This window comes from Atractosteus spatula, chromosome 27 (genome assembly GCF_055471065.1).
Source record: "Atractosteus spatula isolate fAtrSpa1 chromosome 27, fAtrSpa1.hap1, whole genome shotgun sequence".
NCBI classification, from domain to species: Eukaryota; Metazoa; Chordata; class Actinopteri; order Semionotiformes; family Lepisosteidae; genus Atractosteus; species Atractosteus spatula.
Window position 1 is genome coordinate 3,812,007 of NC_142732.1, and position 16,702 is coordinate 3,828,708.

General features: G+C 43.9%; 2 protein-coding genes across 2 annotated transcripts in view; one reads left to right on the forward strand and one right to left on the reverse strand.

Annotated features, from left to right (window-relative positions):
* The window catches only part of myo19 (myosin XIX), an 18,712-nt gene extending 5,330 nt beyond the window's left edge, over window positions 1-13,382 (reverse strand). Inside the window, exons 1-19 of the mRNA XM_088906560.1 lie at window positions 13,052-13,382; window positions 9,693-9,822; window positions 8,704-8,852; window positions 8,139-8,252; window positions 7,597-7,729; window positions 7,032-7,101; window positions 6,451-6,553; window positions 6,225-6,321; window positions 6,022-6,098; window positions 5,518-5,608; window positions 5,145-5,316; window positions 4,525-4,598; window positions 3,922-4,043; window positions 3,654-3,767; window positions 2,954-3,130; window positions 2,344-2,484; window positions 1,851-1,958; window positions 1,172-1,242; window positions 424-500 (exon numbers count right to left, since the gene is read on the reverse strand). Of these exons, the coding sequence (XP_088762686.1) occupies window positions 424-500; window positions 1,172-1,242; window positions 1,851-1,958; window positions 2,344-2,484; window positions 2,954-3,130; window positions 3,654-3,767; window positions 3,922-4,043; window positions 4,525-4,598; window positions 5,145-5,316; window positions 5,518-5,608; window positions 6,022-6,098; window positions 6,225-6,321; window positions 6,451-6,553; window positions 7,032-7,101; window positions 7,597-7,729; window positions 8,139-8,252; window positions 8,704-8,852; window positions 9,693-9,822; window positions 13,052-13,186 (2,155 nt within the window). The 5' untranslated portion in view covers window positions 13,187-13,382. The remainder of the gene's footprint in view (window positions 1-423; window positions 501-1,171; window positions 1,243-1,850; window positions 1,959-2,343; window positions 2,485-2,953; window positions 3,131-3,653; window positions 3,768-3,921; window positions 4,044-4,524; window positions 4,599-5,144; window positions 5,317-5,517; window positions 5,609-6,021; window positions 6,099-6,224; window positions 6,322-6,450; window positions 6,554-7,031; window positions 7,102-7,596; window positions 7,730-8,138; window positions 8,253-8,703; window positions 8,853-9,692; window positions 9,823-13,051) is intronic.
* Window positions 13,383-13,465: 83 nt separating this feature from the next.
* pigw (phosphatidylinositol glycan anchor biosynthesis, class W) lies at window positions 13,466-16,607 on the forward strand. Its single transcript, XM_088906573.1, has one exon. The coding sequence runs from the start codon at window positions 14,148-14,150 to the stop codon at window positions 15,657-15,659; it is 1,512 nt and encodes a 503-aa protein (XP_088762699.1). The 5' UTR covers window positions 13,466-14,147; the 3' UTR covers window positions 15,660-16,607.
* The last annotated feature ends 95 nt before the right edge of the window (window positions 16,608-16,702 follow it).

Genomic DNA, 16,702 nt, shown 5'->3' on the forward strand with positions numbered 1-16,702 from the left:
GTACTAATGAAGTTGAAATAGTTACATATATACTTCTCTTCAACTCTCCAGTTTAGCCATTAAATCCATTTCATTTTTTAAAAATGTTTCTTTGGATGTTCCATGCATGGGTATCTATGAATCCATAATGAATTTTGGAATTGTATACTGGAACATTTCTTACAGAGCCCTTTGTAGTAGATTACTCCTGGGAAACAGTTTATTAATTTAATCCATCCATTATGTGACAAACAAGCAATAGATATACCCAAATTCCATTGATCCATACCTGATCCTGTGTTTGACACACGATCTGAAAGAATTCAGTATTGTTTGAAATAATAATATGAGCTGCGCTTGAAAATCTCTACACCATATCATTTCAGGTTTAAACTCCATAAACCCAAGACCGAAACTAAAGATATTCCTGAAAAGGAGACATACCACTTCCATTTGAAACAGAACTGATTCTAGAGCTGGTGATCAGTCCATAACGCTTCACGAAGCTTGGGTAAGGAATCCTGCAAATGGAAGGACAACACTTCAGTACTCCAGTTGGGATCAGTATCAGTACTTCATAACAGAGGGCTTGTCAGTGCTGGTTGAGTTTGTTTTTCAAAAAAAACAAAAACAATCTCTGGCACAAGATACCATAGAACAACAAAAAGTTGAGATTTAGATGGAAGTGCTGTAAAGTCAGAGCTGTCTGATCTTGGCTCTGGAGGGCTGGTGTGTCTACAGACTAATTTGCAACACAGCTCTTAATGAGCTAAAACAGCTAGTAACTGGCTTAATTGGACCTTCAGGTACTGGAGTTTTTAATAGACCTAGAAAACCTGCAGAGACACAAACTCTGCAGGACCAGGATTTAACACCACTGTGTTGTAACAGCATCACCTATTGGATTTCAAATCAACAACATTTGCAGCAGGATGGAAAAGGAATTTTCTCTTTCTCTTTCACTGCGGCTCCTGTATCAGTATAAAAGAGGCAGGTGTATGACAAAAAAAAAAATCAATAAAGCATTGTAAACACAAAGATTTAAGTCTGGATTTCTAAGACATTTTATTAGCTCTTGATGATGCTTTGTTGTGATGCAATCATCTCCATGCCTACCCAAGAGTACTTTGAATAAAGGAATAGGGTTTATCAGTTATTCAAGACAAAGTAAAACAGAATTCCGACTACATGCCTGACTGGAAACCCTGCAGCACTGATATTGATGGTCTCCACAATGCCGCAGGCCTCCAGCTGGGTAATGACCTGGAATCAGACAATACAGTCTTTAATGTGCTGCTGGGGACTCACAGCATATTTGCTCCGATGTCATCTCTACCATTAATACACAATACCCTCTGCAATGCAGCATTAAATGCCTTCAAGTAAATTTTCAGGTAAGTTTCATTTTTCCCCTCATCTAAGATATCCAGTCACTGACAGCACCCATAGTTGTGATCTGTACTCTGTCAGGTAGACCTCTATGACCCTGATGTTGTCTGTTGGGGCACCTGACATATAGTTTAGTTTATTGAACGGGGAGCATGAATATATGCACTTTGTAAGACAAGTGTCAAGTGTTTAAAATGCAATATTGTATTCTTGTACTTTATAGTACATGTATTGTATTTTTGCAATATACACAAGTTACCCAGGACAGCGCTTAAATCTATGAAAAACAGACCCCTGATTTTCCCTCTGGACAGACTATGCACAAATTAACCATCTCATTCATTTACTACAGAGTGGAGAGTCTGGTCAGTTTCCCCGTACAGAATAGAAACACTGAAATCCTCTCTCGCCATGAAAACTCTCGCAAGGGGAACTGTCCCTTGCACACTGCTGCTCAGGTATGTCTAAACGCCCAGACGTACCTCCTCCTTCTTGAAGGTGAGTGGCCTGCAGTCGGTGTTGGGCTTGATACAGCGGGTGTAGTGAGGAGTGGTGCTGTGTAAGACACGCATCAGGCTCTCCAGCGAGCCCTGCAGACACAGCACATTCATAGACTACAGGCCATACCGACACATCCATGTCTGTACAGAAAATTAATTTACCCAAAAATGTATTCAAGTTTCCCCTCCTTAAAACAAGAGACTAACTGATGCAGAGCTCTGTGAAACGTGCTTTCAACTAACTCAAACATAGACAGAGAAAACCCAAAACACAAACCCAAATGTATCCGTAAAACAAGGAATAATGTTAGTTCTATATAATATGACTTGTAGACTGTTTTTCTTAAGAGTCAATTGAATTTTTTTCTGTTGTAAAAAAAAAATTTTCTGTTGTAAAAAGCCGATATAAAACATCTTCATGCGACACAAGAAGCAACAGTGGTGCACATCCTGAAACGGCGAAGCACTCGTGCACCTTGAACTTGGAGACGACAGTGATGACTCTGCTGTGCCCCTTGCTGTCACTCTGCTCCTGATTATTCTCAGAGAACAGACTGTGGAGGAGCGCGTCCTGGGACCTCCGGAGCACAAGGACAAGCTCTGGGGGCACGAGGTCCTGCAACAGACATGCTAAGACTCAGTGATGCGCGCAAGCCAATGCTACACTGATCTGCTCAGCCCCCATCTTCATTACACTCAGCTGACTCCACTCTTCTTCTGAACCAATCAGAGCAAACCCCGCTCGATTCGGAACGTATTGCAGAGAGGTGCCAGAGTGATCCATCACTGACAGGGGGCCTAAACAGTGGCCAGTGGCCAGCTGAGCTTTTCACGCCCGTCTTCGGGGGAATTATGGTTGAGTGATGCAACAAAGACATGACCAAACCAATTGTAAATGGTCAAGACAAGAAAATTGGCAAACTGGGTTGTTTAAAAGCTAAAAAAATAACACTGCAAACCACATTGAAACTATGCTAGTCTGTCACACGAGTTTGTTTTACCCAGTAACTGAGCTGCATCACTGCAAATATCTGGTGTTAAAATAAGAATACAGAGTCCTGTCCTTCTGAGCATGCAGTACTTGCCTTGTTTTTCTCCACCATGCCCTCGATCTGGTAGCTGACCTGCCCTGCATAGTGGGACACGGTGAAGTGGGGCGTGTCGCTGAGCTTGTCCCAGCTCACACAGGCCTTGCCGGACAGAGCCTTCTCCAGCCGAGTCTCGAACTGCTTGGCATCGGAGGGCCGGTTGAGGCGACACTCCTGCAATTCATCCAGAAAGACAAGTCCACTAAACCACTGCCTACAGCAGGCTAAAAGCAATGACTTGCAAGAATATAAAATGCACTGACTGACATTTAGGGCTCACACTGCATTTCATTCTGGTCATTTCACCTCAACTCTTAAGGACCTAATTAATCAGTGACTTAATTAGCCTAAATTATCACTGTCAAAATAATTGCTTTGGATACCCAAGACTTTGAATTCCGAGTAAAATTCACAGGTTCTTTTGGATCAAGATCAGGAGTTGCCTACCGATCTACTGCTCATTTTTCATCATCTAATTTTAAACCAAAATCAAAAACAGCCAGCTCCTACAAATCTTTTTTTAATTTTTTTTTCATTATTTGAGTTGCCTGAAGGCTGTGTTCTTCTGCATTGTTTTATTAAAGGATTTGGCATAGTTTACTCCTGATGTCGCTCGGTTTGCTCGGACAGGTCCCCACTCGTCACCCTTCGAACCGACCCCAGACTAACGGGAGACGGGAATCGACCGGCGTCTTGCCTCGTTCAGCAGGGAGAAGACACTGGGGGGGCCCCCCTCGATGAGGTCCAGACCGCTCTGGTTGTCCTGATAGCTGATGAAGGACCACTCCAGCCCCTCGGCCGCATACTCCTCCTGCATCGCACACACGGAGGAGAGGGAAGGAGCCGGCACTGAAACGCTCATTAATGCTTCAACACAGGTGTGCATGCATTCAAATCTAGGATTAAACGTAAATAAATGAATCAGAAACCAACGGATTCTTTCCCATAGGAGAGCACTGGAGTACCTGCTGGGCTTTCAGATAATGGGCCACAAAGTGCTGCTGCAGCTTCTCATTGGCATAGTTGATGCACAGCTGCTCCAGGTTATTTTGGTGGAAACACTCAAAGCCATAGACGTCCAGCAGACCTGCCACCACCACAGAGAGGACAGTCACAGTCAGGGATTTGCAGGAGAACAAGACAGATCCCACAAAAATCATCCATGCACTTTGGCACATACCGTTCAAAGAAGCACTGAAGGCAAATACAGAACACTCTACCACACAAGACAAAGCCATCGGTAACAGCCTGATCCATGCATGAATGCAGGCTCTGATTAGCTTTGCCTGTTGTTATTGCTACATCTTGCAAGGGTTTTAATCACACTGATGCTTTTCGATAGCATGGACATTTGTTTAGCTTTTGTTGTCTGTAAAATTAACCTCAGCGTGTGCATTCTGTCACTGCTTGTTAGAGGTTCCGTCTCACATGTATTATTATATGATACTGCCCCCAATCTAATCATTAAAATGAGTCACCTTTTTGGAAAATAAGTATTTGTAAAGCTGCTGTAAATGTCCATAAAATCACTGTTTAGGAATAATTTTGATAAAAATCCAAGTCTGTACCTATGAAATTACACCAGCTGGACGAATCTGCACAAATGCTTTGGTTTATGAATGCGACTATCCAGTCAAAAATGCTGTAGAGAGAAAAAGAGAGAAAAAAAACTTTTAAATTACGGTTTATCATCCCGATGAAGCCAAGTGTCCTGCAATCTGACCAAACATATAATTTGTTCACGTTACTCCTTCCAGCTAGTAATAAACATATTGTTGATGTTCTCTTGACCTATCATCAGGGCACTATCATGATTGTTCCTGAACGTCTTTTTCCATGACTTAACTCTAGTCCAAGCTTCAATTCTGTAACAGTGCTTTCCTATAAATAACTATGCTTATGATACGGTTTAAGATCAGAAGACAGAGGAACTGTTTCAACAGCGTTTGTTTCTGACCTCAATGAAAACTGCTCCTCTGTTATTCACACACAATGCAATCAAGAGGTACAGCAGAGCGTTTTAATACTAGCAGGATGAGATGCTGTGAAGCTGCTTAGTGAAGCAAAGTGTACAAAAGCATGCAGGTTTTTGGGATTTGTTCTTCACATCCCCTTGGAGAAATCAGTCTCCCACCCCGTTTTCCAGTAGAGTGGGGCCTGGATAGCGGGGGCTCCCGGTGACACTCACTGGGCATAGATGACTTTGGCCAAGCAATCTCTTCTCACGCTGCACTCCGTCTGCGAGCAGGGCTTCATCACGGTGTGCTGCTGTCTCCCAGCTCGGATGGTTCTTACTCTCAGACAGCTCAGCAGCTCCTCTGCTGGCACCCTCAGCAGGCAGGCAGCGTTCTGAAGGAAATCTAGAGAGAGAAGGAGATGGAAAAGAAGAGGTAAAGGTGAGAACTGCAGCTGGGGAGCAAACTGAAAAACAATGCTCACTAAGAAATCCATGGCTAGCCAGTCTTAGACTGTGCAGGACACACCTTGACAAACATTGTGAATCTTGACTTCATCTGTGCAATGTGGGCTACACTAACACAAGGGGTAGCAAAAAAGCAAACCTTTGGATTGTTCTTGAAGTTCGCATGGCTGAGACTCATCGGGCGGACAACTGAACTGCACATTCCCCAGCTGAAGCAGACCAGCTAAAACCTGGTGCAAAGGAATTAAAATAAAAGTTTATGAAACCGATCATTTTTGGGTTGAGATTGAAACAAGGCATGATCTATAAAAGAAGATTTCACCCAGGCCAAATGACTTTCTCCCTTCTTATAAATATAATTGAATATTTCAAGATGAGCAGTACTTTCCACATGGAAATGGCTGCCTTAATCTATCATCGGGGCATTTACATGATTTTTCCTCAGCTTGTTTACCCACGAAATGCAATACTCAGCAAATACTCTAAGCAGAATGATACAATGGGAAAAAAAAAAACCTCAGAACCTGTTCTCCATAATATACACAAAGAAAGGTGATTAAAAACATGTTTAAACTTCATACTGGATATTTCACATTAATATTAGTTTTCTCTGCATTACAGGCCCATAATGCCTGTTAATTACCTGGAATATCTGTCCCTGAACCTCTTTGTTAATGCCCAAGTGCAGCATGGCAGCTCTGGTTTCCTCAAAGCAGTCTTCTGCAATGAAAGAACAAGGTGAGTGTACCCATTAAGTCATGCAGGGTGGGCTAAGCCTTCCCAAAGATGGGGTGAAGTTTGCTTGTTGCCTTAAAGGGAAAGCCCAAGCACAAGTGAACTGATTACCTTCGAGGGTTCTGTCGGCGTTTGGCAGCCAGAGGAACTGCCCGTCAGCAGGCATCTTCCATCCCTGCCTCTCCTCTTGCGTGGCCCCCTTCATCATCTACAGACAGCGAGGACAGGGCGAAATCAATAACACTAAAACAGCCTGATCCTCGTACAAGAGCCTCAAGGCTGCACTCCTCACTACACTTCCAAGCACACATGACAGGGAACAAGCGTGTACAGTCACCTGGTAAAATATGTGGAAATTGCGCTCGCCCGGGGGTTGGCAGGCCACTCTGGTCTTTTCCAGCAGGTATGTCTGTACAGATGCCCCCACTAACTGCTGCGACCTGGAGGTCAAATATCGGGAGAAAACATGGACCACCGCAATGGGGGCTTCAGTATATTAAAAAATTAAATTCTTCTGCAACTCTTTCTCCTGTGAAAGGAGAGCACTCTTCAGCATTTATTTACCTCTCAGCACTCCAGTTATAAATAAAGCTGAAGACAGTATGATTAAATACTCACTGTCTGTTTAAAATTGAATAGCAAAACACTACTTCCCATTATATCTTTAAGTTACCTACATTTACCCTGTCCTTTATGTTGCAAAACTAAAGTATGCAGTGAGGCATGATTGTTATTCATAGTTTATGTGCAATCTGATGAGACAGCTATGCAGTCACAGTTATTGATTGGTGTATATTTCCATTCTCTCACAAGGCACGCATGCCTTTGCGAGGTTTGGCCACTTTACAACAGCCACGTGAAGAACACAGAAAATCTGCACAAAGTCGCGGCGCTGACATTGCAGACAGTCAGACCAACCTGTTGAGCTGGAGCTGAATGTATTTCCCAAACCGACTGCTGTTGTGGTTCCTCAAGGTGCACGCGTTCCCTGCGGAGAAGGAAGGCCTCACATCAGCCTACTGCAAGCTACACTGCCTGACACAACAGTGGTCACCACAGAGAAATATTACACACACAACCCTGAAGAAAGGGTTAAAAATGCTTGAAAGGTACAAGAATCCGACGTTTCTGGGGCATTATTATTCCCAAATACCTTAAAGTTTTTTATACACGCATCCATTTCGTTTTTAATATTCTAGTAGGAAAAATAGCATTAACATCAAAGTTTTGTTCACAGAACATTTGTTCACATTGTGTTCCATGTAACAGCTTGGGAAACTCCACTCTGTTGCAGCAACCAGCTCCTTAATTGATTTAATCAATAGTTATCAGGATCAAAACACAATTAAGGCACTGGTCGCTTTTAATTTCTTTTTTTTAATTGAAGTGCTACAATTGAAGGCCGACTGAAAGGGCAGCAAGCTGGCCAGGATGACAACCCCCAAACGCGCAGTGGGAGTAATTCCGCAAAACACAGACTCACCAAAGGACTCCATTATGGGGTTGGAGTCCAGCACTCTCCTCTCTATTCTTTCCACCGTGTCCTGAGCTTTCTGGGAAGACCGGGAAGCAGCGACAGTGGCGTAGTACTTCATGAGGCAGCGAGAGGTCCAGGTCTGCAAATAAAATGCAAGGTCTTGAAATGCAACGCAGCTCTTGAACTGGCCCCCTGCAGCAGTGATATCGCTCCTGAGCTGTCCCTGGCAGCATTAAGATAAGATCACTTTATTGGCCAATTGAATATACAGTTTCTTGCACTAGGAACTCATCTTTTCGCATACCCCAACTTGCTCTCCATGAGACACCCAGACTGGGAGAGAAGCTTGGGGTCAGAGCGCAGGGTCAGCCATTTATACGGCGCCCCTGGAGCAGCTGGGGTGAAGGACCTTGCTCAGAGGCCCAACAGAGCAGGATTCCCCGGCCGGCCGCAGGATTTGAACCAGCAACCTCCCAGCCACAGCTGCAGATCCTGAGCCACAGAGCCACCGCTCCGCCCATCACAAGCCTCACCTTCTCTTATCTTACCTTCCCAGCGCCGCTCTCTCCACTGACTATGAGCGACTGGTTCACAGGCTCCACCTGCCCTTGGACATTCCTGTACGCCTGCTCAGCAACGATGAAGATGTGAGGTTTGAACTCCTGGGACAGTGAAGAGCCCACATCAGAAACTGTCAACCTTTTCTTGGTGGAAATACATGTTTGAAGCTATCCATAAATGCACAAGCAAAGCATTGTGTGCTATTAGTTCTTTTTTTTAAAATCTTTCCATATGAATTATAAAGTAAAGCTAGTTTGTCTAGAACAGTGGTTCTTTTTCTGGTTCTGGTGAACTTGTGTTTCTGCAGGTTCCTGTTCCAACTGGGCTCTTAATCTCCGGTGTTAATTGGGCCGGTAACTGATGTGCTTGCTAGTTTAGACTTTTTTTCTGCACTCTATCCTAGGCTTTAGCACATGAAAAGCAGTCTCTACTTGCTAATGAAGAATTTGCTCCCTTATTTCAGACTAAACAGCTCTTAGTAGGTGATCAATTACTATTACTTCTATGCCCTTTAATACAGGTTAGGAGCCACGAGGACTGTGAGCTTCGCACCTGTGGCCGAGGCGCTGAGTGATATTCCTTCATCACATCCGGGGAGTAGAGCTGAGGGACGGGCTGGAAGGGGTTCAGTGCCACCAGGGTACAGCCTGCGTGTGTGTAGAACACCCTTGCGCAATACCTGGCCTGCAGGCATTTCAAAACTACAGGAAAAAAAGAACAGGAATTAGACTTGCTGTCAGGTAATTATAATAATAATCCTTACACTCATATAGTGCTCCACTCAAAGCCCTTTACGCTTAATGGTAGAGGTAACGGGGATCCCCTCTTCCACCACCAGTGTGCAGCCCCCACCTGGATAATGTGACGGCAGCCAGAGTGCGCCAGTACTCTCCCCACACACCAGCACTCAGTGGAGAGGAGAGCAGAGTGATAAAGCAAGTTCAGAGATGGGGGTTATTAGGAGGCCATTATTTGGTAAAGGCCAGAGGGAACTTTGGCCAGGACACCAGGGTTACACCCCTGCCTTTTTTAGAAATACCCTGGGATTTTTAATGAGCACAGAGTCAGAACCTCAGTTTTACATCTCATCTGAAGGACGGCGCCTTACAGTATAGCATCCCCATCACTAAACTGGGGCACTGGGACCCACACAGTGCCCCTGCTGGCCCCACTAACACCTCTTCCAGCAGCAGCCTCAGCTTTCCCAGGAGTCTCCCCTCCAGGTACTGGCCAGGCTCACACTGCTGAGCTCCAGGGGGTTGTCAGTTGTGAGCTGCAGGGCAATTTAGCTGCAACACTACGTTATGGAATAACATATCATCCTGGTGATGCGAAGAGTTTTAACACATTAAAAGAAAAGGTTGTTAAATTCACCATGTTTTGCATGTATATATCCAGATAACAATAACAGGAGTGTAATTGAATTAAGCATCACTACAAAGTCAAAACCAATCTGGATAGTGTCATTGCCTCTAATTTTCAGATTCTTCATCAATTCAATAATACCATCAATGTGTTCAAGTGCCCACAAAGGAGGTTACCTGTAGTGGTGGTCACAGGGTTGACTTTGGTTAGGTCATCGTAGGTGTGCAGCTGACTTTCGTCGATCAGGAAGTTTCGGAGATCACCCTCCAGCGAGTCATTGAGAGAGGGATGAGGGGATGGAATCGTCTTTATGGAGCAGAAATACAGGGATCAAAAAGAAGGCAAACTAGGGACAGCAACCGCAGTCATGAAACTTGCACAGAACAAGTTCTCTGTATATAGCCACACTGCACAATGAATTGGCATTTCAGAAGAAGGTATAAAATGGCAAAAATGCTAAGGTCACAACTACTGACAAGCTTAACTAGCTGGTTAGTGCCTTAACAGCTTCTCCCAGCTCTTCAGGTGCCACTTGCTTTAAACAGACCTTGCAAAAAACAATCAGTTAGCAACCTTAGTTCTAGAGGGTCAGTGACTGTCCTAAACTATAAGTATTCAAGGATCCGTGTTTCTGCACAATACTACTCAGTTAAGGTTAAAAAGTGCTTTGTAATACAGTAAAAAACACACGTTGCACCTAAACATTTTAAGCCAGTGACTGGAAAACAAACCAAATGGATGAGGAGAATTTGTGGTTAACATGCCAGTGACAATCCGATACAAAACCTTCCAAATTCCCTGTGTTGAAACAATGGAGACTAGCCTGAAGTCTCATGAGTGCAAGGACCTGGTTTAGGTTAGCATCCCTGCTGTGGTCGCTGCTGTTGCAAGCTTGGGCAGAGTACGTTACTCCACTGGTCCTATCCACACATCTGTATGAAAGAGTGTCAGCCTTTGCAGCAGGGAGTCTCCAAGCAATAGACTGGGTGAGTATTACACACTCAAGCCTAGACTTGTTTTCCTTCATCACAACAACTCTTCCACACTTCCTCGAAGGTATCTACTAGTAGAAATGTTATGTACACGAGACTTGAACAATGGGGATATACTGATACTACTAATATACACATGCTGTCTACATTTTCCATCCGATCGAGAGGAAGGCTACAGCTGGTCTTTATTACAACCAAATAAAGGCTTTGCTCCAAAATGCTGAATTCAAGAATCGATTCAGCTCACAAAACTCTGGAGACAAAGCAATGATGCTTGGGAGTGCAAATCCCTTTCGAAAACACCCCGCAGAATAAAAAGCAGAGCAAGTGTAAAAAAAGGAATGAGTTCAGTTTTAAATCAAGCAATTTGGCACTTATACAGACACTGGGAAATCCCTGGTGTGTATCATTAGATCTAAATGGAGACAATAACTATGTACAGCATCTCAGTGTTGCTCAGTGACAGCAAAGTGGAAAAAACAGGCTGGATCTCCCTGTGTCCCAACTGCATTCCCCTCCAGGGTGCGGCACTGCGGAGGAGCAGGGAGAATTTAAACCACAGCGAGTTCATTCTTGTCCTCCACAGCAACATGTTCTCAAGCGGCTGCGCACCGGGCAGCTTCAATCACCGCTTCCCAGGCTGAAGTCCCTCTGCACCTCTGCGGCCACAACAGAGCGACGCTGAGATGTCTCCCCAATAAAAAAAAAGGGAAAACGAAAAACTCCCCCCCCCCCCCCCACACACACACTTTGATTAGCTGGGACAGACACAAGGCCTAATTCCAATCCCCACAAGTACACACCAGATGTCATCTCCCGGAAATCTGGTTCTGTCAAGGCTTGACACAATAACATAACAATATATGTGCTGCATTCGGACTAAATGAAAGAATACACTTGCCTCTGTGACAGGGGGTCGATTAAAGAAAGAAACTGATAAGAAAGGCAAAGGCTCAAGTTGCCTGTAAACAACCTACAGAAATTAGAAGCAGAAATCTGCAGAGGTGCCTTCTTAGCTCGATTAGCTCCTAGTCTAAAAAACACACACGCACTTAGCAGATACACTGACTCCACATAGGTAGCCTAAGTCTATTAAACGACTTCGAGAAGTTTGAATTGTCGCTCTTTCCAAATCCAAATAAAAATATATGCCAGTAAAAAATTACTTTGAAAAATATTTTTTTCCCTCACCTCTAGCTAGAATTTTACCCCCTAGTCCTGCAAGCCAAGGTGTCCTGGAAACCCAGTTACCTGTTGGCTAGTAGGTAATTGGTTTACAGAGTTCACAGCGTGTGAAAACGACACAAATAAACCATGCCAGTCCTTTTCAACACTGCCTCCCCTGCCGGTCAGCCAATCACCTGCAGCACGTCAGAAAAAAAAGTCCAGACAAAACAGGCGGTATCATACAGAGCCCGTGGTTCAAATTGCGCGTTTATTTAAAAAAATCAAGTTGTTAAAATTTACATTGGAAAACAAAGCTAATCTGAAAGTACACACAGACACTGCATCATCGAAATCACAACCGAAATCCGCGCCATTTATTTAACAGGATAAATAGCAAAAGTAGGTGAACACTAATGAATGGGAAGACTATCAGTTTTGACCCTCTATTTCTAAACACAGGATACGCGAGTATTTTAGAACTTTGATTTGTTTTTAGCAGATGTTCAGAACAGATACTCCATTAAGATACTATTTGGATGACTAATATATGGTTCCTTACATCACCAGCCACAACGCTTTGAGACTCTTGGGAAAAACGCTGAGAAATGTAGTCATTAAAAGCTTGTGCAAAAAGCCCTTCAGCCACGCAGTAGAAACGAAATGTGTTCGTGTGCCGCAGATTAATTTAGTCGCGACTTCTTGGGGGAAAAAAAATAATTGTAAAAAGCACTTTCAAACACAACCCGAATATTTACTGATGTTATGAGAATGGCACTTCTCCACCGAGCGACACATGTCTGGATGTGACCCGGGATGATCTGGATGCGATCACGATTCCGCAGCCGAAAAGAGGAATATTAGATTCTGCATCAATTATTCTTTAGTCGTTTCTCCGCGCACCTTAAACACCAGATAAATAACGACAGCGGTGCTTCAGGCACAAGTGACTGTTTTCACTGCTACACGGCCAGCGGCAGGGCCGATCTCTGTCCACCCCCAGTTTAACGGAGCATAACTTTAAGTGGGGAAAAAAAAAATGGATCTCCCAGTTTTTTTTTTAATGTCACATCAGCTTAACGCCCCCCCCCCCCTAGTTCAATCTTAAATAAGTCTTCCCCCCTCCCCCGAGAAGATATACTTGAAAAACTTTTTCCCCCCTCTATTATTAAAGCATTTAATAACGTTTCTCTAAAAACTGACCACGCGTTATGTTCGGCGTCGGGAACCATCGGTGTTAAGAAACCCTTTAGGGAAGATGTCCTTCAGAGCGGCTTTAACTACATAAGGAAAAGCCTGAATCCCGTTTTCTCTTGGAGAATCTTAAATGACTCGTGTCCCGAGAACTAAAACCGGGTTGATCAGAAAGCGATCTGTACCTTTTTCTGGGACCCTGGGCGCCGGGCTGGCCGGTTTCCCCACCCCCGGCTCCCGGCTCCAGCCCCGACCTCCTCCGGTCCATCGGGAAAAGCTCTCCTGCTTGTTCCCCGCTGCTTTGGCTTGGCGCTCGTCATCGCTTTAATCGCCAGACGCTCGTTTCCTCACTAACCCCCCCCCCTTCTTATTTCGCCGAAACTACCTCTCTCTCCCGTCCGAGGTATCACCTTACTCCCTCCATGTCACGGAGCCGCTGTGAAGGACAAAACTGCCCCCGCCGCTCTGACCGCACTCAAACTCAGCCCGGTGGGCAATCCCGGTGTAAAACGTCACTGAAGCACCGCCCTCGCCGTGACGCAGCGCACCGGCTACACACATCTCTGTGACGTTTTCACACAGAAACGCTGGGTAACGCAATACGGAAGTAAAGTTAAATTCTGTGCTACGCGGTGGCACGCAGGCAGGTTGGTCATAATGAATGCACGTTTGATTTGTTTGTTTCGTAAATTGCTCGTACACAGCATACTTTACTTATTTTTGTTTTAAGGTTTTGTCAAAGGTAAAGTTTATTTTCTTTCTAAATGAACGTCGCAACATACGCAGAAAAGGATAAAGCCTGTGGAGATTTGTCTCTTGGTAGTTTGTTTTTAAATTGTCACAACGTTCTTTAAAAATATCTAAGGCTTTACACAGTATATATATGTATATATATTAATTTCTATTTAAGATATTTTACAATTTATCTCGAAACAAAGGCGTTCGATAAGTAAGTAGAATCTCTTATCTAAATCCAGTTTTCATTGTCTGCTGCTTCATATAATGTTTTAATTTACAGTAAAAGCACTTTTTCCGCTTACAAAAAATAACCGTGGCTGTGGATCTCAACTTGCTTAAAACAGTCACACAAGAACTTGTAATCCGATGAAGTGGCCATGTTAATACGTAGTTTTTAAAAAATACGTGCGGATTTTGTGAGTTGGTAGTGCGGGGAGTGCGCGTAAGTAAATGATTCAACGTCTTTCTTAGCACGGTGCGACCTTGTTATATGTTTGCATTCTTTGTTTCGTTTCAGTATTTTTTTTTTGTCTGGGAAAAGAAATGTCTCAGAAAGAACTTAAGGAGGCTTTTGTCAGCAATCTGAATGGGACAACCCTGGGAGAGATCTCGCTGGGTTCAGTCCTTGCGCCGCTGTGTTTGCTCAGCAGGGGGCTGGGGCTCATCTTGTATTTTCTTGGCAAAGGCGTTTTTCCCTTTCCCTGGAAGGTCCATCTTCTTCTGGACTTCACCGTGGTGGTGCTGCCTCTCATCCTGTCCTGCACGGTGCTGAGTGACGCATTGCATGTGGTGATGGTGAGTCTGGCTGCCTTCAGTGCCAGTATGCTGTTACGGGTGTACCACAGGAGGAAGCACGGTCCAGCTGTGCCCTTCAGGAGGATATTCAAGGACTTTCTGGGGAGCTCCTTGGAGACGGACCGCGTCCCCTTCGTTACAGTGTTCCGAGTGCTCGTCAACGTGAAGACCGCCATCAGCATCCTCGCGGTGGACTTTGCGATATTTCCCAGGCGCTACGCGAAAAGCGAAAGCTATGGAACGGGGGTCATGGATTTTGGTGTGGGAGCCTTCATCCTGGCTAATTCTCTCGTCTGTCCCGAGGCAAGGAGGAAGCAGCCCCCGCCGTCCAAGTTTGCCCATTTGACCAAGCAGCTGCTGTCGGTTTGGCCCCTGGTCGTGCTGGGGCTGGCGCGGCTGTTGAGCGTCAAAGTGACGGGCTACCATGAGCACGTTTCAGAGTACGGGGTGCACTGGAATTTCTTTTTCACTCTGGCCATTGTGAGGGCGGTGGCCTCCTTGCTTTTGTCCGTCTTCCCGGTCAACAAGTCGTGGCTTCTGGCTGTAATCATTGGTGGGTCCTACCAGGCGGCTCTTGAGTTGACGGACCTCAAATCCTTCATCTTGAATGGCAGCGACAGAACAGGTGGATTTGTAAGTGCTAACAGAGAGGGCGTGTTCTCTGTCATTGGATATGTAGCCATCTATATGGCTGGGGTTCAGGTGGGACTTCATGTGATGGAGAGCAGGATGGTGGTGAAGGACTGGATCAAGGCAATAGCTCGTCTCCTCCTGGGAAGTTTTGCACTGTGGGCTGCGCTGTTCGTTTGCCAGATGTTTGTGGAACCAGTGTCCCGCAGGATGGCAAACCTTTCATTCGGCATCTGGACAGTGGCCCAGTCCCTCTTTTTTCTCTGCTGTTTATCTGCTGCGGATCTTGTTTTGGCCTTTGCCAAATTTCTGTCCAACTGCTGTTCTGTGTCGTCCTCTTGGAATCCTTCTCAAGCCCCTCAGACACAAAACAGTAACTCCAAATCCAGCTCGGTAGACAGAAAAATCAGGGAGGACATAGAAGGGCTCTGTCTCATTCAAGCGGTCAACAGAAACCAGTTGTTATTCTTCATGTTGTCAAACATCATGACGGGTTTGACAAATGTGATGGTTGATACTATTCATAGCAGCAGTGTGTTTTCAGTATTTGTCCTGGTTTTCTATATGTTTGCAAACTCTTTTATTGTCTATGTTTTACATCTCCAGAAAATTACAGTGAAGTTCTGGTAGTCATTTCCATTAATGAGCTAACCTAGTTGGTTTTAGGTGCTTGGAAATATTACTCCTATCTAAAGAACAGGGGTTTGTGTAGCCCTGTTTCTACAATATTGATATTAAGTGCTGCTTAAAGGGATTTGTGCATAAGTCTTGAGTTTTATGATATTGACTCTTTGAATCGCAGACGTTTTAGCATGAGTCTTTATTTGAAATTAGCATGATTTCAAAAACCCCGATTGCCTGGTGCAGGTATTAAGACATTTTTAAAACTAGAGAGTGCAATATTTGTTTTAAACAATGTGGATCAAAATGCTAAGGCCAAATGCATGGATATGAAATATGGGAATCTGTGTAATTTAGAACAAACTCATACTTAGTTCCTCAGATGTTTTTATTCTACCCAGGCTGTGTAACACAGTTGATGTAATTAATTATAGCAATGGTAAATTACAACCATGTTATTAAATTCTTGAATTCAGAATTTTAAATAAAGAATTTATTTATATTTAATTATATACAGTATAATATAATTGTCTGCTTCACTTGTTTAAAGACGTCCCATGTCAACCCAAAGAAACATTAGCTTTGTAATTGAAAGCTGTACAGGTTTATACTTTGTCCTGCATATGCAATGTAATGGGTTCATTTTTACAGAAAACTTTAGATGTTTTGCTGAATGTATTATTCTGTGTATATGGCTAATATAGATTGTGTAATTATTTTCATTGCAGGGAGATTGTAGATTACAGAATTAAAATCCTTTAAGGTCAGCAGTTTTTAAAATATTCAGTTAATTTTCATTTGAACAGTCTGATGTCTAAGCAACAAGAATATATGAATTTGTAAACAGCTTTTGTGATTCCTTAGCATGACACTATAGATTTGAATTATTTCTTAGAATGCTTCTTGTATCTTTTAATAAGTTAGAGTCCTAAGAATAAAACCCGAACAGTAAATGAATGAAACCGTGAGTGACATCTTCCTTGAATTACAACTCCAAGGCATATTTTTAAGTACAAACAAGTGACAAAAGTTCAAAGCTGAAGTAGTTCACG